Genomic DNA, 24575 nt, shown 5'->3' with positions numbered 1-24575 from the left:
AGAGTGAGTGAAAATGAGCAAGTATGGAGAACAATGAGTGAAGACTGGCAAGTAAGTAATGAAAATGTGGATCTGTTACTGAGTTTATTTATCACAGAGCAACTTAGCTGGCTTGTTGCTGTGGTTACAGGGAGCAGGTAGGGCTGGGCGATATGGGGAAAAGTCATATCACGATATTTTCTTTTATATCAGTCGATATCGATATATATCGGGTCCATAACTTTTAGCATCCACTTGAACGCCTTATTTTCCACTGTGCTTATTGGTAGCATGCCTTTTACAGTACAATAAGCTACACCATTGGTAATATCACAGTGCGTCTCAGATTCTTTGTCATACGGCGCTGGATAAAGTAGACTCTGTGGTCTTCTTAACGCTTTGCGGTAAGACGTGTTGCATCACTTCCTGTTACCTTGCTTGTGCACTGTGGAATTTCTTGCTCCGCTTGGAGCACTGATAATCACTTTATTTCGATCTATAACTTACACAATTTTGCATAGTTAAACTCTATAGCTTACCGTTCTGTTCTAACACACTCCTACAGATCTTTATTTTCACTTTTTAACGGTGTGTCTGGTTCTCTAGCGTAGCATGGCTACCGGTTCTCTTCCTCCTTCTCCTGCTTTCACCTGCTCCGTGTGTCAGATGTTTAGTTACTCCTCTGCCTCCTTTAGCGATAATGGTACATGTAACAAATGTAGTCTTTTTGTAGTTTTGGAGGCGAGGTTATCTGAATTGGAAGCTCGGCTCTGCACTGTTGAAAATCAACCGATAGCGAGCCAGGCCCCTTTTGCCAGTGTGGAGCCACCTAGCGTAGCTAGCTCCATTAGCCTCCCCCTAGCAGAACCTGAGCAGCCAGGATTACATCGTGGCTGGGTGACTGTCAGGAAGAGGCATAGCTCTAAAGTCAAGCCCGTTGTTCACCATCGACCTGTCCACGCTTCAAACAGATTTTCCCCACTCAGCGACACACCCGCTGAGGACAAAACCCTGGTAACTGGCAGCTCTATAGTCAGAAACGTGGCATTAGAGACACCAGCGGCCATAGTCAAATGCATTCCAGGGGCCAGAGCGGGCGACATAGAATCCTATTTAAAACTGCTGGCTAAGGATAAACGTAAATATGGTAAAATAGTTATTCACGTCGGCGTTAATGACACCCGGTTACGCCAATCGGAGGTCACTAAAATTAATGTTGCATCGGTGTGTAATTTTGCCAAAACAATGTCGGACTCCGTAGTTTTCTCTGGACCCCTGCCAAATCTGACCAGTGATGACATGTTTAGCCGCATGTCGTCCTACAATCGCTGGTTGTCTAGATGGTGTCCAGCAAACAACGTGGGCTACATAGATAATTGGCAATCTTTCTGGAGAAAACCTGGTCTGATGAGGAGAGACGGCATCCATCCCACTTTGGAAGGAGCAGCTCTCATTTCTAGAAATATGGATGAATTTATTTGCCACCCTAAAACATGACAACCCAGGGCTCAGACCAGGATGCAGAGTTGTAGTCTTAGGCTACGGCTACACGAAAACGAAACGAGGTTTTTTTTTAAAACGGGTACGAAAATTCTTGCGACCACACGGCAACGCGCTGCTGTAAAGACTCAGGTCCAGACGAAAACGGATGAAAACGATGAAACGATGCAGTACACACGCCACTGTGTCACGCCACGCTGTGAGACAATAGAGAAGTGTTAAAATTGGCTCACAGCGTCAACGTTTGACTGACGCAAAAACGTTTTAGCTGTAACAATGGAAACGAAACGAGGCCGTTTTCAAACTTTCCCACTCTGGAACCCGTTCTCAAAAACTATCGTTTTGGGGTAGTGGGAACGCCGGTTCCGTGTGGCCGCGACAGCGAAACGATAAGAAAAAGTATTGTTTACAGTGAAAAACGTTTTCGTGTAGCCGCAGCCTTACACACTTCTCTGCAGCTTCCCACCTGCTGCTACCCACCCAATCAATTAACACAAAAGGAGCAAATCCTCTTGTGCAAAAAGAAATTATTAAAACAAAAACTTTAACTGAACAAAAACATCAAACTATTAAATGTGGTTTGCTGAATATCAGCTCTCTCCTTTCGAAGTCTCTGTTAGTGAATGAGTTGATTTGTGATCATCATATTGATATATTTTGTCTTACAGAAACCTGGCTGCAGCAGGAGGATCATGTTAGCATTAATGAAGCAACTCCCTCTGACTGTTTAAATGTTCACGTTCCTCGAACCACAGGCAGAGAAGGAGGAGTGGCAGCTATTTTCAGATCAGGGTTACTCATCAGTCCCAGACCCAAGATTAGTTTTAGCTCTTTTGAATATCTGATTCTCAGTTTTTCCCACGCAAAGTGGAAATCCCAGAAACCTCTTGTGTTTGTTGTTGTGTATCGTCCACCTGGCCCTTATTCTGAGTTTCTGTCTGAATTCTCAGAGTTTTTATCCCAGTTAGTGCTGAGTACAGATAAAGTCATTGTAGTGGGTGACTTTAATATTCATGTAGATGTTGAAAATGACAGCCTGAATATGAACTTTAATTCTATATTGGACTCTATTGGATTTTCTCAGAGTGTACACAGACCGACTCACTGCCTTAATCACACCCTTGATCTTGTGCTGACTTATGGCATTGAGAGTGAACAGTTAACAGTGTTCCCTCATAACCCTGTCTTATCTGACCATTTTCTGATAACCTTTGAGTTTACATTACTTGACTATACAGTTTCTGAGAAGAAATTTACGTATAGAAGGTGTTTATCAGAGGATGCTGTAACCAGATTTAAAGAATTAATTCCATCATCCTTTTCTTCACTGCCATGTGCAGATATGACATTAGACGACTACCTAAACTTTACTCCAGCAGCACTTGACTCTCTTGTTGACAGCACTATAGTTTCAATGCGTACAGCACTGGACAATGTTGCCCCTCTGAAAAGGAAGGTAATCAGTCAGAAGAGGTTGGCTCCTTGGTATAATTCACAGCTGCGTGCTTTAAAGCAAACTGCAAGAAAGCTGGAGAGACAGTGGCGTTCCTCTAATTTAGAAGAGTCTCAGTTAGTCTGGAAAGATAGTTTAACAATGTATAAGAAAGCCCTTCGTAAAGCTAGAACTGCTTATTATTCATCATTGATAGAAGAGAATAAGAATAATCCCAGGTTTCTTTTCAGCACTGTAGCCAGTCTGACTAAGAGTCCGAGCTCTGCTGAGCCAGTTATTCCTTTAACTCTCAGCAGTGATGATTTCATGAGCTTCTTTATTAATAAAATTGTTTCTATCAGAGAGAAGATTGATGGAGTCCTTCCCACTATTATTAGTGATGTATCATCAAGTACAGCAGCTTTAGAAGTATCTTTAGAACCTGATTTGTATTTAGACGGCTTCTGCCCAGTTGATCTCTCTGATCTAACAACAGCAATAGTCTCTTCTAAACCATCAACTTGTGTTTTAGACCCAATCCCAACCAGACTGTTCAAGGAGGTTTTCCCAATAATTGACACTTCCATATTGGATTTGATCAATCTGTCTTTGTTGACAGGATATGTACCTCAGACTTTTAAGGTTGCTGTAATTAAACCTTTACTTAAAAAACCTACTCTTGATTCAGAAGTGTTGGCTCATTATAGACCTATATCCAATCTCCCTTTTATGTCTAAAGTTCTTGAAAAAATAGTTGCAGCTCAGCTTTGTGATCATTTACACAGAAATAATCTGTTTGAAGAGTTTCAGTCAGGATTCAGAGTGCATCATAGCACAGAAACTGCACTGCTGAAAGTTACCAATGATTTCCTCTTAGCCTCTGATAGCGGACTTGTGTCTGTGCTTGTCCTGTTGGATCTCAGTGCTGCATTTGATACGGTCGATCACAGTATCTTATTACACAGACTTGAACATGTTATTGGGATTAAAGGAACTGCATTAGGCTGGTTTAAATCATATTTATCTGATAGATTTCAGTTTGTTCTTGTAAATGAAGAATCTTCCTCACACACCAGAGTAAGTCATGGAGTTCCCCAGGGTTCTGTGCTTGGACCGATTCTTTTTACTTTATACATGCTTCCATTAGGTAACATTATTAGACAGCATGGCATAAATTTCCATTGCTATGCTGATGATACTCAGCTGTACTTATCTATATAACCAGATGAACCCAATAGGTTGGTCAGACTACAAGCATGTCTTAAAGACATAAAGACCTGGATGACTCAGAACTGTCTGCTGCTAAATTCAGACAAAACTGAAGTCGTTATCTTTGGACCTGAGCGTTTCAGGGAGAAATTGTCTAGCTATATAGTTACTCTAGATGGTATTTCCTTGGCTTCTAGTTCTACAGTGAGGAACCTTGGAGTTATTTTTGACCAGAACTTATCATTTGACTCGCATATAAAACAGGTTTCTAGGACTGCCTTCTTTCACCTTCGTAATATTGTTAAAATCAGGAACATCTTGTCTCAGAGTGATGCAGAAAAACTAATTCATGCATTTGTTACTTCAAGATTGGACTACTGTAATTCTTTATTATTGGGCTGTCCCACATATTCTCTGAAAAGCCTCCAGTTGATCCAAAATGCTGCAGCCAGAGTTTTGACGAGAACTAACAGGAGAGATCATATTTCTCCAGTTTTAGCTTCTCTTCATTGGCTCCCTGTTAAATTCAGAATAGAATTTAAGATTCTTCTCCTTACATATAAAGCTCTTAATGACCGAGCTCCATCATATTTTAAAGATCTCATTGTAAGATATTTTCCTAACAGAGCACTTCGTTCCCAAACTGCAGGTTTACTTGAGGTTCCCAGAGTTTCTAAAAGTAGAATGGGAGGCAGAGCCTTCAGTTATCAGGCCCCTCTATTGTGGAATAAGCTGCCAGTAAATGTCCGGGAAGCAGACACCCTTTCCACTTTTAAGACCAGGCTTAAAACTTTCCTTTTTGATAAAGCTTATAGTTAGGGATGGCTCAGGTGATCCTGAAACATCCCATAGTTAAGCTGCTATAGGCCTAGACTGCTGGGGGGCCTCATCTGACACACCTTTCCTCACTTTACTCTCTTTATGTATATGTGATATTATTATGGTCATTAACTCGTGTTTCCCTGTTCCAACAGATATCCTTTGAATGGTGTTACAGTGCCGCCGTCGCGGTGGCCCCCTGCCCCCCTCCCCCTCCCCCCCCCCCCCTTCTGTCTTCTCAAACCCCAGCTGGTCGAGGCGGATGGCCACCCTTCCTGAGTCTGGTTCTGCCAGAGGTTTCTTCCCGTTAAAAGGGAGTCGTTTCTCTCCACAGTCGCCTCAGGCACGCTCAGGCCGGGAGATTGGACCGAAAAACAAAAAGTTTTTGAATTGGCTCTATATGAACGAATTGGATTATTTTATGAATTATGATTATTATTAATTAATTGAATTCCAATTGGCTTGAATTGGACTTACTATCTAAGTGCCTTGAGATGACATTTGTTGTATTTGGCGCTATATAAATAAAAATGAATTGAATCGAAAAATTGAATTCTGTTGCTGCTGCACAGGCGTTGTTAATGGGGGAAGATTAGCACTTGTTCCGCTGCTTCAGGCGATAAAAAAGATTAGCTGTATTCCTCGACTTTGTCGGAACATGTTTCCCGACATAATTTGCTACTCTGTTTCGTGTCAGACTTCAAAAAACCAAAATCCCTCCACACCACCGAACTTTTCGGGCGCTTCTTATCAACTATGTCATCCCTTACGCTTTGGGCCGTGTCTTCCGTCGTTTCTTCAGTGGGAGCACTCGTTTTCTTTTTTTATACGGCTGCAGCAGCACAAACAAACACGCCACGACTAGCTGCTGGCATGGCTCTATTCCAGCCACATGATTGGTTCAACGCGGCACTCGTTGTCATTGGCTTTTCGTATTGTCTTTCAAAAGAGGGACGAATATAATCTATTGAAAAGTATATCGACCCTAAAGTTATTCCTTGATAGCTATCGTTATATCGCACAGCCCTAACGAGTAGAGACATTGTCAGTCCTCCAGGGAAAAGTTCTGACCATGACCGGTTACTGGTCAGGGTGTGTAGGTTTACCTCAGTACTTAGACTTCCTTCTTCTTTAAACGGCAGCTGGTTACATCTTGTGAACTTAATATTGTTAAGTCCACCAGGTTGATGAGTTCAGTGAGTTTGGATTTGGACCAAGGTTTCATTCACTCACTTTTTTACTGTCAGGTCAGTATGACAGGAACTGTGCTGGACCAGGGGTCTCTTTCATTGAAATTAGCCCGATTTATTTTGTGTGATTGCTTTATGGAAGAGGTTACAGTGTTCTTACCTTTAGAACAGAAGCTGGTTTCACCTCTGACCTCTCTGATCCAGAGTTCACCTGAAACCAGTGAGACATTAAAGGAAGTCAAACTTGAGTCCATAAAAGTCAACAAAACAATAGTCTTTAAATAGTGAAGAGCAGTTTACCTCCTTCTTCTCGACTTTATTTGTGTCAAACTCTGAGTCACTGGGAGGATTTCCATTTGCATCCTCGACTTCACCATCACTGCTCAAACAAAGTTTGCTGTGTCTTATCAATCAATCAGACTTAATATGGCAGTTCACACCTGTGCTGCTGTGTTACCTGTGCAGGTTTTAACTCACCTGTCACCTCTCTCTCGCTTATTTTTTCGAGTCTGTCGGTCCATCAGACTGGTTTTACTACGACTTTTCTTCCAGGAGTAGTAAAAACGAACCAGACTGGCCATCGACTTATCAGGTAACTACGTACAGACAGTCTAATGAGTCACTGGATACACTGGTTATACTGGTCAGGATTGAGTGGTTGTACTAGTACCATCTGCTGGATGCGGTGGAAGCTCTTGCCATGGAAGCTGAAGGCCTGTTCGAACAAGACTCGGTCCTCCACAGTCCACTCATCAGGAAATGGAGTGAAGTTCGGCAGGTCAGCCAGAGATTTCTCAATGTTGTGTTTGTGCCAGAAGAGCATCCCCAGAGCCTGACATGGGGGAGAGGGAGGTGGGTGAGAATGCTTTGTATAGCCCCAACAATGGAGGTCATGTGACCAGCATTTCTCAGCCTGTTATTATAAGCGTTAGAAGTCAATTTTATGCTACATTTCTACTACACACCACTATCTGGCCCAACAGTAACGACTGACTTAGTTTAGCAGGTATTATTAATGCTATTTTACAGTTTGGAAGTTCTTGGTAAACATCACCTGGCTTCTGTTTTTTTGGGTCTGAAAACATCTCCGTAAGCTCCAGTTTTTTTCCTACCCGGTCACCCAAATGCACCAGCATTCCTGACCAGATTGTTGCATGAAGGTTGCCAAGAGCTTCACCCACATGATGGAACTCTAACAGCAGAACCATCAACACTGTGTATGAGAACCTAGATGAGCTCATACAATGTCAGATGATCTGGTTTTTTGACAGCGCCACACTGAGGATGTCGCAGGATGATGACTTCCAGTTTTTTCTGTCGCCGTTTCCTAAAATCATACCTCACACCGACATGCTGTACCAGCAGCTGCAGAAGAAGAACATCAGTGCAGTCTTCATCAAACATGCCCCCGAGAGCTTCACAAGCAGTGTGCAGGCAGTAAGATAAGATCAGATATTGTACAATCCTTCTCAGTAGAGAACCTGGTCACAATAACATGTATGAAGGAGAGCTGTATTAGTGTTTGGAAGGTGGATTTTCTTAGAATTTCTTCATTTTTTCACTGATATTTTGATGCACTAACAGATATTGTTGGTCTCCCCTCAGGGACTCATCTCAACAGCAAGAAGCGACAAGAACCACCAGACTAAGAAGTGTGTAGGGAGAAGCAGAAGATGTATAAAGAGGACTGGGACCCAATCCTGGCCCACACCAGAGAAAGGCTCTCCTTTACTGACCACCTTGTGAGTTCCACAGTCCCACAAGCAGAGATGTTTGAGCAGCACTAACGTACATTTTCCATTGAGGTGCTGAATGCCACTGTGAGGGCATACCCCATGCTGTACAAGGCAAAGCTCAAGACAGAACTATCTCTTATCAAGCAGAATAGTGAATTCAAGGGCTGCTGTGGTGCATTGGCACTGCATCAGGTTCTAATGAGATACAACCTACAGACTGTGGCTCTGTTGAATATCCTCATAATCGCTCCCATGACAGCAGCTGAAGCTGAGAGGTGTTTCTCAATGTTTAAAGAGAATCAAGATGTTGCTGAAAACTGCAATGGGCCAGGAAAGTCTCTATGCACTGGTCATGCTTTTCGTATTGTAGTTTAGAGACACGTCGCTCACACTCACAAAATCACTTGTTGATTTTTTTTTTACATGAATCTTTTCATCCTAATGCTATTCTTAAAGGGGAAGTTAGTTTTTTTGTTTTGTTTTTTTTTAAACCTGGACCTTATTTCTGGCATAAAATACCTTCATCTACTCACCGATAACAGTTTGGTGAAAGTTAACGTCCTTCGGAAGATATTTAGATCGGCGTAAATCCATATAACGGGAGAGAACAGAGCAGAGACAATACAGCCTCTAAATAAGGCATTATCTGTCTTTATTTCACCAATACTTTAAGACCAATGAATGATTGAATGCGTATTATTGCACTGTTAGCTCAGAGCTGCCGTGTTGTTGTTATCTGGAGCTATCGGGGGGCTTATAGGGGGCTTTCTACACACGTGTTTAGTGGGATGACTTCATCGACGCGCCGCTGCAGCACAGCTTATTTACTCCAGTAAGGACGTCCATCTTACTCAAAGTTGTCGTCCACATCGTCAAAATTTGATAAATATCCTGCCATGTTCCACAAAACTAGAAGTATCAAACTCTGAGTGAAGTTAGCCGACCGCCACAGAGCACGGAGTTCACTGTTGTTACTCCACTTAATCTCATCTCGTTTACAATCAAGATCTGTAAATGCTGTACATTAATTATTCTGTTCTTCCATTACATTTGGTCATGAAGCATTTATCTCTCCATAATCAAAGGAATTTCATGGTAAACTGATTGATGATCATACCCATATTCATTTCAAACAGTATGTGAGCTAAAGGGACATCTTATTAGGCCCTCCAGAAAAACGCGATTTTGCGATCGCTGATTTTATTGCAAAATCAGCAAAATACCGCTGATTATGCGGGGGTCAATATTTTTTAAAAAAGCCGCATATTCAACGCAATAATCACATTTTCCGCGCAAAATATGCAGGACTCGCTTGATTTCACAATCTCCGCACTTTTCTGCATAAAGTTGAGAAGAGAAAAAAATGTCTAAATGAACCAAATTAACTGGCGACTCACGGCTTGCGACGTCATTGCCACCGACACACACAAGGAAAATAGCACCGTAGCGTAGAGAAAATTAACGAGAGACAAAATGAAAAAAGCTAATCGATCTCACCTACCGACGCACATTACTGCCAAAGACCGGGCAAACCAGTACCCCGATGTCTTGCACGAAAGCGGGGGGAAACTATTCTGCACCCCGTGCAACTGTGTGTTGGAGCATAAAAGAAAATCGTGGGTGACGTGCCACTTTACCAGCGCGAAACATTTGAAAATGCTTTCTGCAGCTGCGGAAAGGAAAGCCAAAGCCAGACAGCTGACGTTCACCGAGGCATCAACCTCCAAAACCCTTGCGAGGGCTACCAGAAACGAGGTGAGTAGCGTACAAGCTTGAAATTGGCCAAATAAAGAATAAATTAAACAGAATGAGACCGAGAAGTGTGTGTGTGTACGCGCGCATGTGTATGTACTGTGAAACTGCTCAAGTTGTTAAAATAAAAAAACCTTCTGTGAAGTAACCTGGTTCCAGTATGCTTGTTTATCATAGGTCTTCTTTAAAATGACTCTTTTTCATTCAGTAGCAGCATATTTTGCAACTTTGCATAATTCACAACTTTTTGCATAATTCGCAAGTTTCCGCAACTTTTCGCAATTTCACGGCATAAAATCATTAAAAAACCAGCATATTCAATCACAAAATCCAGGATTTTAGCCCGCAAGATCAAGGATTTTAGCCCGCGTAATCAAGGATTTATGCCCGCGTTTTTCTGGAGGGTCTATCTTATAGCGCGTTAACTGACGGAGTGCTTGACAGTTATCTAGCTACCTATAAATTACCTATTGAACCTTTGTCATAACAAAAATTGCTGAAAAAATATCTGAGAAGCCATCACTGAGTGTGAAATAGGTGAAAGCAACCAAAAGCAAACAGAAATGAAAGTCTATCACCAACACCAACAGTGTGATCTGAGAGGCTTCTGTTTGTCTGAGGTCTGTTCCAACCAACCTGCCACTAAACACCATCACTCAGTATTTGTTCCAAATAATCTGAGAGCTGATCTCCTTAAAACATCAAAACACACGATACATTTTCTTCCACTCACATGGGAATAAATCATTAAAATTCTTTAGAAAATGTAGAAAATATTAGAAAGTTTCATTTAAAAATATTTTTCACTTTTCTTAATTTCAGGAGACATGCATTTTCTAATGCCACATTTAGTTCCAAGGTTTCCATTTTTATATTCAGAGAATCATGCGGTGTTACCTCACTGAGTTGGATGATATATTCCATTCAAAAGACACTTCATCTCATATGAACCCAAACTCAATAGATATGTGAGTATGTATGAAAGGAATATGCCATCTATGTGAAGAATAATTAAAGATATGTAATGAATGTCTTTCTCTGTGGTATATAGAATAGAATAGAATAGAACTACTTTATTCATCCCAGCTGGGAAATTATTTTGCATTAGCAGCGTACAGACAGTAAAAATAAGAATAAGAATAAGAATAAGAATAGAAATATAATAAAATAAAATAAAATAAAATAAAATAAATTATAAAATAAATGAATAAAAATATATGTACATCAAAGTGCAACAATGCAGTTGTGCGGTTATGCAGTTATGGTATTGAGATACCATAATGACACTAACTGTTATTGTACAGGGTGATGGCATGTGGCAGGAAAGATTTCCTGTATCTGTCCCTTCGACAGCGGAGCTGAAGCAGTCTGTGTGAGAAGGTGCTCCGCTGTCTGTCCACTGTGTGGTGGAGAGGGTGCTGTTTGTTGTCCATGATGGATAACAGCTTCTTCCGTGTCCTCCTCTCCACCACGGTTTCCAGTGACTCTAATTTTTGTCCGAGTACAGAGCCAGCTTTCCTTATGATTTTGTCTAGCCTGTTAGAGTCGCTGGCTCTGATGCTGCTTCCCCAACACACAGCAGCAAAGAAGATGGCACCGGCAACAACACTGTTGTAGAAGGTCTCCAACATCCTGCTGCACACATTGAAGGATCTCAGCTTCCTTAAGAAATAAAGTCTGCTCATCCCCTTCTTGCACACAGCGTCAGTGTTGGATGCCCAGTCCAGTCTGTTGCCGATCACCACTCCCAGGTATTTGTAGTCCTCAACCTCTTCCACCACCTCCCCCTTGATCTTCAGCGGCTGTGAAGGCGTCTTCTTCTTCCTCCTGAAGTCAATCACCATCTCTCTGGTCTTGCTGACGTTCAGCCTCAGGTGATTCTGTTCAGACCACTCCACAAAGTTGTCCACCAGTGTCCTGTACTCCCCCTCCTCTCCATCTCTTATACACCCGACAACAGCTGAGTCATCAGAAAACTTCTGTAGGTGACATGACTCAGAGTTGTACTGGAGATCAGTGGTGTACAAGGTGAAGAGAAAAGGAGAAAGCACGGTTCCCTGTGGAGCTCCTACGTCACTGACCACCACATCAGACAGGACACTGCCCAGACGGACAGACTGTGGCCGACCTGTCAGGTAGTCAGTAACCCAGGAGATCACTGAGTTGTGGACACCCATCCCCCGCAGCTTCTCACCCAGTAGCCGGGGCTGGATGGTGTTGAAGGCACTCGAGAAATCAAAGAATGTGATTCTCACAGTGTCTCCTCCACCATCCAGGTGCATGTGGGCTCGTTGCAGCAGGAAGATGACAGCATCATCAACTCCCAAGTGGGGCTGGTAGGCAAATTGTAGGGGGTCTAGAAACGTCCTCACCTGAGGCCTCAGCTGGGCTAGGACCAGTCTCTCCATGACCTTCATCACATGAGATGTGAGAGCGACCGGTCTGTAGTCCTCTGGGTCAGATGGCCTCGACTTCTTGGGGACAGGAACCACGTGTGACGTCTTCCACAGCAACGGGACTCTCTCCTGACTCAAGCTCAGGTTGTACAGATGTACGAGTACAGGAGACAGCTGGCTGGCACAGGTCCTCAGGATCCATGGTGTGATGCCGTCAGGGCCTGCAGCCTTCCTCTGGTGTAGTCTATCCAGCTGCCTCTTAACCTGGCCTGTAGTCACCGTTAGCTGGGGGCTGGTGTTGTTGTCCGCAGTGGAGGAGGGGGAGGAGGTGAGGGGGGAGGAGGAGAGGGGGGAGGGGGAGGAGGGGGAGGGGGGGAGAGGGGCAGATGGAGAGGTGTCGTGCAGGAGAATGCCGGTAGGTGTGTTGAGCAACTTGGGACAGTGTGGATGTGTGGGGGGATGGGGGTGACAGGGGGGTGGCAGGAGATGAGCTAAACCTGTTAAAAAACTGGTTAAACTGGTTTGCCCTGTCCAGGCTCCCTGATGTCTGCGTGTCCTTCCCCTTCATCCCAGTTATGTGTTTCATTCCAGTCCACACATCTCTCACACAGTTCTGCTCGAGTTTGGACTCAAGCTTCCTCCTGTAGTTGTCCCTGCATGTCCTCAGTGTCTCTTTGAGTTCCCGCTGCACTCTCCTCTGCTCCTCTCTGTCTCCAGACCTGAAAGCCATCTTCTTTCTGTTTAGAAGTGCCTTCAGCTCACTGGTAATCCAGGGTTTATTGTTGGAGAAGCAGCGCACGGTCCGGGCTGGCGTGACGGTGTCCTCACAGAATCTGATGTAGTCTGTGATGCAGTCAGTCATATTGTCTATGTCCTCCCCATGAGGCTCACAGAGTGCATCCCAGTCTGTTGACCCAAAGCAGTCCTGCAGTGCCTCAGCCGCCTCCTGTGTACACCTCCTCACTGTCCTGGTGCGCACGGGCTGCCTACTCACAAGAGGGACATACCTGGGAGTCATCCTGACCAAGTTGTGGTCAGACCTGCCAAGGGGGGGAAGGGCTGTGGCGCAGTATGCATCCTTGGCATTTGCATACAGGAGATCAAGCGTTTTGTTTTCCCTGGTGGGACAGTCAACATACTGCTGGAAGTTGTTTAGAGTTTTGTCTAGTGAGGCATGGTTAAAGTCCCCTGTGATAATCATGAAAGCGTCCGGGTGTTGAGTCTGGAGTTTGGCAGCGGTCGAGCTGATGACGTCACAGGCCGCCGCTGCATCAGCTGATGGGGGGATGTAAACAGAAACCATGATGGCGGACGTAAACTCCCTCGGTAAATAATACGGACGCATTCCCACAGCCAGAAGTTCAATGTCTGGGGTACAGATCAGTTCCTTCACGTTCACATGACCAGGGTTACACCACCTCTCACTCACATAAAGTGCAATCCCACCACCCTTCTTCTTCCGACTCTTGGAAAAGTCTCTGTCCCCCCGCACCAAGGAAAATCCAGGTACCTCCACGCTGTGGTCCGGAATGAGCGAGTGCAGCCAAGTTTCCGTGAAGCAGAAGATGCTGCACTCCCTGTACTCCCTCTGGGTCCTCACTAGCGCCGTGAGCTCGTCCGTCTTATTTCCCAAAGACCTCACGTTCCCCAAAATAACCGCTGGTACCGCTGGTTTGTGCCGTCTCCTCTTCACCCTCCGTTTAACTCCAGACCTGCAACCCCGGCGTCTCCTCCGTATCTCCTCTGGGATCACAGGCCTGTCTCCGGGCAACAGCACAGGCCCACACAGCGCAATCAGCTGTTCACGCGTGTACACAATGCCGCTGCTCCGTTCGGCCAGGTTCTCCGTTACAAAGAGTAGAAAAAGTAACAAAAGAACGCGAAGAACAGCGACCAAACCTCGTCCAGCCATTGTGTAAAGCTTTGCTGATTGTTTGTGTTATTACTACTAGAATTAAACTAAGTTAACAAAAGAAAAAAGAACAAAGATTAACAAACACGACGGGAGCTGCTTCTGCAGGCGGCCAGCTGTGCCAGCGCCACCACTCACCACTGGTATCTGATATTATGACCTTTTCAGAAAATGACCAACTCATTATCAAACATCGAGTTATTGCAATAATCTGTTTGCAGTTTGAGTTTAAAGACAAATCTTTTGAGCTGCAGTGAGTCAGGCAAACAGCTGTTCGGTGTAAACATTTACCTGCTCCATGTTGTAGCCATGTTTCTCTTTGGCAATGGAGATGTACTCATCCACTAAAAGAAAACACAGTATCAGCCTCTAAAACATCAAACTGCAGCTTTGTGCTGGTTCAAAAGGTTTTTAGATTTAATATGACAACAGATGAATCAGTTGTTTCTTACACTGAGTCTGGTTGAGGCAACTGCTGGGTATCCAAACCAACATCCCCAGGTTTTCCCTGAGCTGAGCTGCCTGGGATACTTCTGCAAACACACATGTACAGAAAACAAGAGAAAAATCTGAAAATAATGACATGGCAATGCAAATGTATTTATATAGCAACAACCTGTTGAATGAAAGTGCTTTAAATAAAAAATAAAAGCATTAAAATCTATGAGTTTTTGTTGACAGGATATGTACAGACTTTTCCATTCAGTTTTATTTATATAGCGACAGTTCACAACAAATGTCATCTCAAGGCACTTCAATGATACAGTCCAATTCATTGTAATCATAATCCAATTAAATTCAAAATTAGTCCAATTCATACATACAGAGCCAATTCAAAAACTTAGGTAACATTAATAGACAGCAGGGCATAATTTTCCATTGCTATGCTGATGATACTCAGCTGTACCTATCTATGAAACCAGATGAACCCAATAGGTTGGTCAGACTATGTTTATATAATGTTTATGCATTTAGCAGACACTTTTATCCAAAGCGACTTACAAACGAGGATATAAAGACTACAAGTGTGTCAACAAAATCAGGAACATCCTGTCTCAGAGTGATGCAGAAAAACTGCTCCATGCATCTGTTATTTCAGGATTGGACTACTGTAATTCTTTATTATTGGGCTGTCCCACATTATCTGAAAAGCCGGGAGCGGACACCCTCTCTACCTTTAAGATCAGGCTTAAAACTTTCCTTTATGATAAAGCTTATAGTTAGGGATGGCTCAGGTGGTCCTGAAACATCCCATAGTTAAGCTGCTATAGGCCCAGACTGCTGGGGGAGCTCCCATGATGCACTTCTCCTCTCTCTGCTCTCTTAACTCTCCATGTACATGTGACATTATTGTGGTCATTAACTGGTGTTTCCCTGTTCCAACAGGTACCCTTTGAATGGTGTTACAGTGTTTGTTGTCCCCTCTTTTCTGTCCTCTCAAACCCCAGCTGGTGGAGGCGGATGGCCACCCTTCCTGGTTCTGGTTCTGATGGCCACCCTTCCTGGTTCTGCCAGAGGTTTCTTCCTGTTCAAAGGGAGTTGTTTCTCTCCACAGTCGCCTCAGGCATGCCAAGGCGAAGGATTGGATCAAAGAGAAGTTTCAGTACAATCTGTTGAGTTATTTAGCTGGACAAAGTTTTATTTGAATTAGGATTTTGAGAATTGGACTAATTTAGACTTTAATTAATTTTCTTTATATGTATTACAATTAGAATGGAATTGGCTGTATCTCTGAAGTGCCTTGAAATTACATTTGTTGTGATTTAGCACTCAATTCAATTAAACTTGGGACCTTTTAATGAACTGACAAAGTTTAACTGCTCAACTCAAAGTGGGGTCCCAATGTACCTTACAGGCTATATCAGTTAGCATCTGAAATGTGGCGGAATCTATGAGACCTCTTCTTTCAATTTGGCTGGGCCTGGAAATATCCCTCACTGGTGGTGTGTTGTCTTGCGAGGGCTTTTATACACAATGCTGACAGTCGGCTGCCAGGAACATCTGTGACCAATTCAATTCAATTCAGTTGATTTATATAGCGCCAAATTACAACAAATGTCTTCTCAAGACACCTAAATAATATAGTCCAATTCAAGCCAATTGGAGTTCAATTCATTTTAATCAGAATTAATTTAAAAATAATCCAATTCATTCATATAGAGCCAATTCAAAAACAATTTCCTAGCTAAGGAAACGAACAGATTGCACCGAAACTTGTCTTCAGTCCAATCTCCCGACAAGACCACTTGTCTCTTGTCTTTTCGAGGCTGCGTCAGATTCTTTTTCTCTGCCAGCTCAGTCAGTTAGCTGTGACTCCAGCACAGAGAATAACCTCTGGAGTAAGTTAATGGGACTTTAACGGGTTATTTATGGTGCATAAAGCCTAAATGCTTCATGAGAGCAAAGATGTACAAAACAATCTCTATAATGCGTTAGTTTGAGCTGGAACCATGATGGATGATAACATCTGAAGTAATGATGACCTGATTTTATTCACTTTGGGACTCTTACTGGATCATTTCTGGATTCCTGTTCCATTCTCCACTCCAAAGATGTGTCCTCCTGCACATTTCTACACTGGAAGTTAGAGTGGGCCGTTGTTCCACAGCAGGGGGGCTGTTGTGGGCATCAGTTTGGTGTTTAAGAGCCAAACGATTTTCAAATCGGGGAGAAGCCCCTGTGGGGTTGTACCAAAGCAGTTCCATTCCTGGTTCTGAGACTATGCCTAACTTTGACCCAGTTCTATTTGTTGGTTTATTGGTCCTCCAGCAGGGGCGGGGTTACAGAGACCATCCAGACCAATTAAAATGTTGTCACCATTATGTTTAAAGCTCCAGAGTCAGTGTGGTGTTTAGTCAACAGCACCAAGTTCCTGGGGGTGCACATCCCAGACACCCTCACCAGGTCTGTGAACACCGCATCACTGGTGTGGGGGGCACAGCAGCGTCCGCACTTCCTGCGGCATATGAGGAGATCCCATCTGCCCCTACCCATCCTCCCACCTTCTACAGGAGCACCATGGAGAGCATCCTGCCCAGCTGCATCTGTGTGTGGTGTGGAGGCTGCAGGGCCTCTGACTGGAGAAACGTGAGGAGGGTGGTGAGGACGGCAGAGAAGATCTTAGGGACCCCTCTTCCCCCCATTCAGGACATTGCATTTAAGTGCTGTGTAAGCCGAGTGAGGAACATCACCCGTGATACCTCACACCCCCACCAGATACTGTTTACCCTGCTGGCCTCTGGGAAAAGGTTTGGGAGCATTCGGTGCAGGACCACCAGGTTCCGAAACAGCCCCCCCCCCCCCCATGCCACCAGACTGTTAAACAGGAAATAACAAAGAAACACTACCTCACTGCACAAACACTTTTCTCTGGTTTTTCTATTTATCTTCTGTTTATACATGTTTTTGTATTTTTTTTAACATCTCTTATTTTTATTCTGTATACCTTAAATTATGTACCAACAACACTGTTCCTCTCATGTTCCTGCTGTTTTATTCTGTCTTTGAACACTAATGTGTTGTGTGGAGCAGCATTCACAGGTGCTTTTTAGCTGAGTTTATCATTTATCTGACATGATCAGGTGTTTTAGCAAAGTCTGCTACCAGTAATAGTTCCCTATGAAACACGGTTTATAATCCTGTTTGTATGGACGTTCATATTTACTGGTCTGCACTGCAAACAGCGTTCCCAAACTCCGACTGCGGGTCCAAACTGCTGTTAGAAAATACACTGGTGGTGTGAAGACATCAGTTTGTGGGAGAAATTAAACAAACACATCGGTGAAGAAAAACTGGTTCCCTGAAACTGAAAGTTTCAGTATTATCAGTAATAGAGGGAGGTTCAGATGTATGTTGGAAGAGACTTTTATAAATGATGTAATGGCTCAGTGGCTGAAGAAAATTCATACTCATTTTTTGCTGCTTTTTTATTACCCTTTCTCAACCCAAGTGGTACCAGTAGTGGTTCAAGGCTGGAGTTAAGAGTCAGTTCTGAGTGGGTTCTAACTGGTTTGGTTTTCCACCACCAAAGAGTGACATCACATCAAACGACTCATTTCACTGATTTATGAATTTCTGGAAGAGACTGTAGTGCAGAGTTTGTATTGTTTTTCCCCAATAACAAATGTCCTAATATCACTAGTATCGTTCTTTAACACCGTTTTGAACAACAGTTGGTGTTTGTTAAAGCGGCAGTTTGCAACTTTTTTTTAGTCATATTAGCTTGAACTGTCATGGGATTCTGGAAGTAGAATATTAAATAGGCTGTTTAGGAAAAATAACGAAATCTGTAGCTCCCTCTGAAGCCTGTAATCATGCTTGCAAAAACCGAGCGCTCCCGGCTGTTTTTAACCAATCAAGTTAGGGTGGAGGAATCCTACCTGTCAATCACAGCTTGTGCACACGCTGCTGAGCGTGAGTCTGCCCCAGCTTGTGTGCGCTCACACTGGTGTGAACTCACGTGCACAACCTCGTCCACAGAGGGGGAGGGGTTTGGGGGGCGATTCGGAGCTCGTTAGAGGTTGGGGGAGGGACCTGAAAGTTGTATCAGTTCGAATTTTCCGACTTTAGACTCGCAATTTTGAAAACCTGCCGACTGCAGCTTTAATGCGCTCTGCGAGACCGACAGGATTTTCCAAAGAGACAAACAGTTATTAATGAATGGTGATACAAACAGGCTTAAATATGCTATTCTGAGAGTGATAAACAAACAGCAGCTGACAATATTAAAACTCCTGACAATGTCAATAAATGTAGCTCCAAACTCTGAAAAAGTTCACTTGCAAATGACAGTTGTGATTATGGCTCTAAATGGCACATTGAGCAGCACTCACATAGCACTGATGACACATAATATGAAACGCAGGAAAATGAGAGAAACCCTGAGCCCATGTTCTCCTGCTTCAACTCCAGATCCTCAATGCAGCTCAGTTTGTATTGTATTCTATTTAATTAAGCAAACTAAACACCACAGCAGCTCAGAATTTTTAAATGAGTCATATTATACCTTTTTAAACAAGTTAGAATTGGTCTATGGTCTACATAAAACATGTTCATGAAGTTCTTTGCTCAAAATCACTCTCACATAAAGAGATTTCACCAGCTCTATTTTTGCCATTTTCAGTCTCTCCCAAATTGTGCCGTTTAAAGGGCTCTGTCACTTTAATGCAAATAAGCTGTTGCTGGCCACGCCCCGCCCCGCTCATGAGAAGCCTCTGGCTGCATGTACTGTTTACCCTTTTGTTGAGGGTCCAAAAGGTACATATATGTACTCAAGTGGTAAAAGGTACATATATGTACCTTTTTTTCTACATGCTGGGGTACAATAGACAGTCTGTGTTAGGCTACTTCAGTATAAGGGTACAAAACTATCCTTCAGAGGGTACTGCCCCAGTGACAGGCCATCATACCCCTAAATGTACAATTCTGTACTTTATTTTCTGAGAGTGTATATTAAAACAATTTTTTTTTAAATTCTTAGATTGTTTTTAAAGTGTTTATAATTGTATAAACATTTTTATTGCTTTATTATGTCTTGCTACTGGATGCTTGAATTTCCTTCGGGATCAATAAAGTATCTATCTATCTATCTATTCCCTATGAATTATGGGTTCATTTGTTTTCAGTGCAGAGCTTCTGCAGTCTCCAGCCTGACTCACCTGTGGTGCGTTTCTGGAGACTGCAGGTGTCCAGCAGCAGAAGTCTCTGCCGGTGATATCTCGCGCTGCTGCCGCCGCAGTCACCTGTCTGCTGGTGGCAGAGGAGAGGCTCGTCCTCACTGAAGAAGCTGCCGGCTGCAGGGAGCGCGGATGTTTTCTCAGCTTATTTCAGGCGGCTGGCCCGGGAGAGGAGAGCCGTGAGCGCGGAGGAGCGCTCCCCCCTCGGCCCCGGTGGAGCAGCTCACACAGGCTGACCTGTTCGTGGCTGTGAAAACCACCGAGGGGATATCACCGGCAGAGACTGGAGCTGCTGCTGCTGCTGCTGGACACCTGCAGTCTCCAGAAACGCACCACAGGTGCAGCCAACAACACAACACTTCATGTGTGATTTTCCTTTCGTAGCCATGTATGTTCGATGCTCGATACACAATGGCGGATCTTCAACTAATGTAGAGGGTGGGGAGTGGGTGGGGACTCGACAGGTAAATGCAAATTCCCTTCGTGTGACGTCACAAGAAGGGAGCCATCCAAATGGCTCACAGCAGCATTTTTTTCTTGACACCAAAGTCTTTCTACTGACCTACAGAAAATGGATGGATGGGTTTTTTTCGCGCTTGGAGTGTTTAAAGGAACAGTAGCGACCCAAATATGAACACAAAGACCTGCAAAAAGTGAGTTTTGCATAATATGTCCCCTTTAAAGTCACAATATCTAAGCCAGTCTGTTTGGTCTCCACAACCCCACCCTCAGCCCCTGACGGAACTGATTCTTTTGCAAAGGGTTGGAAGGAGCATAGCACTGCTTTTTCTGTGCCAGAGCTAGTGCTTTGGCTGAAGAAACACAAATGACTGGTTCCAAGTTAGGTTCTGGCTGCATTTTGCCATGGGGATCCCAGATCTGTGTTAATTAGTGCTTGGCCATTCCATAGAAAAATAGAAGTCTTGCTATTTGTTTGAGGCTGCATGCCAACAGCAATCTAAAAACCCAAACAATACTTCTTTTAGATAACTTCAGGTTTCAACAGAAGTACATTCAGTATTTATGCAACAACATCAGCCGAAGGATAGTTCCTCCTTTTAAGTCCAACTACATCAAATCTATTACTCACTTCTACAATGTTTTATGCCGACCTTATGTGCCTTTTATACCTTTATGTGCTGAATGTGCAGAAGGTGGCACGTGTAAATGAAAAATTAACCTGCTGCCCATGATTGGGCAATATCATAACATGAAATTACATTCAATGCCTGAATCACTTGGCTTCAAAAGTGAAATCATAATGTTGCAATATTTTGTTCTCCATTAATCATCTTAAGCTGTTGGTTCAACACTAAGCAGTAGAAGGTGGGCAGTGTTGTCCATTATGCTCATCAGCATTCTTTGTAGGTTCAGCTCCAGAGCACAGAGCCAGCCTTCTTTATCAGTTTGTTCACTTTCTTTGAGTGTCTGGCTCAGATGCTGCTGCCATTTATTGGCACTAAAAAGAGTCTCTTTGGCCACCATTGTTCCTTTGATAATTCATATATGCCAAATAGAGGTGACTCAGCTGTGCATCGGTGCATGCTTATACACAAGAGAGTAAGCAATGCAGAATCAGCAGTTCGACAACAGTAGTGTTGGTTTGAGCGGTGCGTTCCACCATGCCAGCTCTCCCTGACACACATGCCATGCCCCCCCCCACACACACACACACACATAGATGTGATGGGATATGAAATCACACAAATGACAATAGAGTGCCAGATTGTTGCAGAGCCTAAACTGGAAAAGGTCAGCAGGGGCCTAACTTCACCGCTTCTTCCCATCATAAAATTTTAGCACACTGGGTGGATGTTGTGCAAGACATGAAAAAAAGATACATTTTGTGTAGCTTCACATGTGAACTCTGTGCTCTTCTTCATGGCTAATCAAAGCCAACATGGTGCTCGTTCCAGTCGACTTGTGAAATCCATACATAATCAGTAAAGAAGAATATTTTCATGCCACAGACAGCCTGACAGTCCACCTATTAAAGCAAAGCCGCTTTGTGGAATGCTGTCTGTTGGAATATTTTTGCTTTTTGCTACACTCTTCCCTGGGACAACACAAAAACAAATGGACACCATAGCTCCTTTTCTTGAGTTCCCCAATTCTCTAACTCATCAACATCTCCTTGCTTAACCCGTTCAGAGCTAAACAGAAGAGAAACGAAACAACTAAAAGCTAAAAGCTGAGGGCTTTTTTAAAACTTGCCACTGTGCTGTAATTGTTCGAGGCTACCACTCCGCCTCCAAGATCTCAAGTCATGCCGCAGTCTTACCCTGGTCAAAGTCCGGAACCACGGCCTGGTACTGCGTTCCGACCCGCATCCCTCCTCCACCTGAGCGCACACACAAACACCGATGGCTATATTCAGAACCGTACTCATAGCAGTTCTCCGAGGTACACGTAGTCAGTTATACTACAGTGACTGAGGCTACCCACCATGCTCCTCGTCGCTGCTGGAGCCTGAACTTCCTTCTTCCCAGCAGCTGTTGGTACTGCTTCCATTACCGGACAAGTTCTTCCCACCGGTGTTGGTCGCTGCTCCGTGGCCGCTGCTGCCACTACCCGCCGGGGCTCGACCCCTTCTCTTCCCCAGGGCCTCCGGGTTTCTCTCCAGCATCGCCGGCATCAGGAGGACGAGAGCAGTTCAGGCTAACTGCCAACTGCTAAATCACTTAACAATTAGCCTGTTAGCTTAGCTATCCTACCTCCAGAGACAAACCAGCCAAATAGCCCTGGAGCTAAGCTAAAGGTTTGGGCCGGACACCAGCAGCACGTTTCAGTGTGAAACAAGTGTGAGGCTCCGTGTTCAAAAGTTGCAATTGAAGATCAGTGTGCTGCAACTCCGAGATGCTAACTGCTAACCGAAGCTCAAAAGAGTCCAAAAAGTTTCGGAGAAAACGGTCTGAACCGGGTATGAGCACATACAAGCAGACCAACAGCGAGAGACCGACCCAGAGCTGCAGAAAGTCCAAACCCCCCACACACAGTCAATTAGAGGGATAAGAGGGTCCGAAGCATGTGAGACTGATCGATCTGAGAGGAGGGTCAGAGTGTGATCTCTACCGCCATCACAGGTCATCTGTAACACTGCCGACACTCACAGCACAGGCACAGGGACGGATCAGTGCACTGGGCAGCAGATGGGCTTCATTTTTACAAACATTAGTGGAAAATCCTGTTTCACTGTCCAAGAGCTAGTGGCTGTAAGAAATTATGTGAAAATCTGCACAACAAAAATCTGAACTCCTTTGTCTAAATTTTCACATGTATAAATAAAATACATATATAATACAGTATATACTCTATATTTTTTTTATACAAAATATATATATTTATATTCCCTCATCTTGAACTTCAGTAACATCCCATCCTTAAAGCTGCAGTCGGCAGGTTTTCAAAATTCCGAGTCTAAAGTCGGAACATTTTTTACGTTATTAATTAATTAATAAATTTAACCTAATTTTACAACATTGTGTTTCATTATTGACATTTTTAAGCACTTATGATGAGTAAAATGCGGCATAACAATGCTTTATGAATAAAAGTTTTATTATAACCAATAAAATTATCACAAAATAGCACCACTTCCACAAAAATAACTTAAAATAAATTAAACAGTTATAAATACAAACACGCTTGACACGAGGACAGCAGAGGAAAGAAAAAAATGGACAAACTTTTTTTCAGTGTTTCCAGTCACCTTATTAAAGCTGCAGTCTGCAGGATTTGTTGTTGTCATACGTAAAGTCCTATTTTTTGGCATTTTAAGAGTTTACATGATCTATCAGAACGCTTGAAGTTGGAAACGGTGACCTCCGTAGTCGCAAAATCCAAGAAATGCTTATTTTTTAACCGAAAAATAAAAAGTTATTCAACTTCCTGTCCCGCCCCATCAAAACACATGAGAACTCGTGCACGCCAGATGCGCTTACACGACTCCTCATTCATCAACTCACCTGTCATTTGCGATCATGGAAGACACAGTAAGTAGACTAGCCCGTAATGAAGTTCAATAGTCTAGATAAATAAGCGTGGGGACGAGCCTACCTTGTATCGCGCGTGCACAATTGGTGATTGACAGGCAGCAGAGCCCAGCTCGTAAACCTGATTGGTTACCTTTTACCGTCCGGTCTGCAATTTTGTAAACAAACCTGCTGGCTTTGGAGGGACCTAGCGGGACATATAGGGGACCCAGAGAACCAGGGCTGTAGTGGTCAAATTAGAGGTGGGTAAACTATGAATTTTTTGATCAGACAGACCGTGACGCGACGTGACGCGACGCAACGCAACGTGACGCGACACAGCACAAAGGCTAGGCGTCCACTATTCCGGCACGTCAACGTAACTCGCCGGATTGGATGCCTAGTGTCGCCGTGTTGCTGCTGCAGTGGGCGTGTACAGAGGGGCCTGTATACGAAGTTGTAGATAGAACATACGGGCTCCGGGGGAAAGTAAATAACTTGTGATTTTAACCAACCGAAGTTTCTCCCTCTAAAAATTTGAGTTTTGGAGGGAAATTAATGTGTATAAATCGTCAGCAATGGAAAATTATTTCGTATTTCACCATGGCTGTGGATCTGCGAGCGAGGAGAGCTGCTGCTGCTGCTGCTGAGCCGACACAGGAGATCACATGATCTACAGTCATTGGATAACGCACTACGGCTGCCGTGGCAAATTTGCATAAACTTCGAGCGAGCCCAACTTTTTGACGTGCCGCAAGTGCCCCGCTCGCCGTGCCGGAATCCCAGCATGCTTTGCGAGCACGGCGACAACGATCGGCCGGATTTCATTGAAAATGAATTGAATGCGTTGGATACGGCTTGACGTGCCGGAATAGTGGACGCCTAGCGTAAGCAACGCAAGGTGTCGCGAATCTGTATGGCTGTCCTGGCCATATTCCATGACGTTATCAGTTAAAGTCATATTAAATCAATGACAGTCAACAAATGTGTTTGTAGTTTGTAGT

General features: G+C 43.8%; 1 protein-coding gene across 3 annotated transcripts in view; it reads right to left on the bottom strand.

Moving 5' to 3' along the window:
- The window catches only part of rcor1 (REST corepressor 1), a 35978-nt gene extending 13294 nt beyond the window's left edge, over positions 1-22684 (bottom strand). For all 3 annotated transcript variants that reach the window (XM_075448629.1, XM_075448631.1, XM_075448630.1), the window contains exons 1-8: positions 22046-22684; positions 21882-21941; positions 14378-14458; positions 14217-14269; positions 6800-6961; positions 6607-6725; positions 6430-6508; positions 6290-6340 (exon numbers count right to left, since the gene is read on the bottom strand). In XM_075448629.1, the coding sequence (XP_075304744.1) occupies positions 6290-6340; positions 6430-6508; positions 6607-6725; positions 6800-6961; positions 14217-14269; positions 14378-14458; positions 21882-21941; positions 22046-22235 (795 nt within the window). In that variant the 5' untranslated portion in view covers positions 22236-22684. The remainder of the gene's footprint in view (positions 1-6289; positions 6341-6429; positions 6509-6606; positions 6726-6799; positions 6962-14216; positions 14270-14377; positions 14459-21881; positions 21942-22045) is intronic.
- Between the last annotated feature and the right edge of the window lie 1891 nt (positions 22685-24575).

This window comes from Odontesthes bonariensis, chromosome 17, assembly GCF_027942865.1.
Source record: "Odontesthes bonariensis isolate fOdoBon6 chromosome 17, fOdoBon6.hap1, whole genome shotgun sequence".
Lineage (NCBI taxonomy): Eukaryota > Metazoa > Chordata > Actinopteri > Atheriniformes > Atherinopsidae > Odontesthes > Odontesthes bonariensis.
Note: the sequence above shows the minus strand (reverse complement) of the source record. Positions and strands in the feature narration are given on the sequence as shown.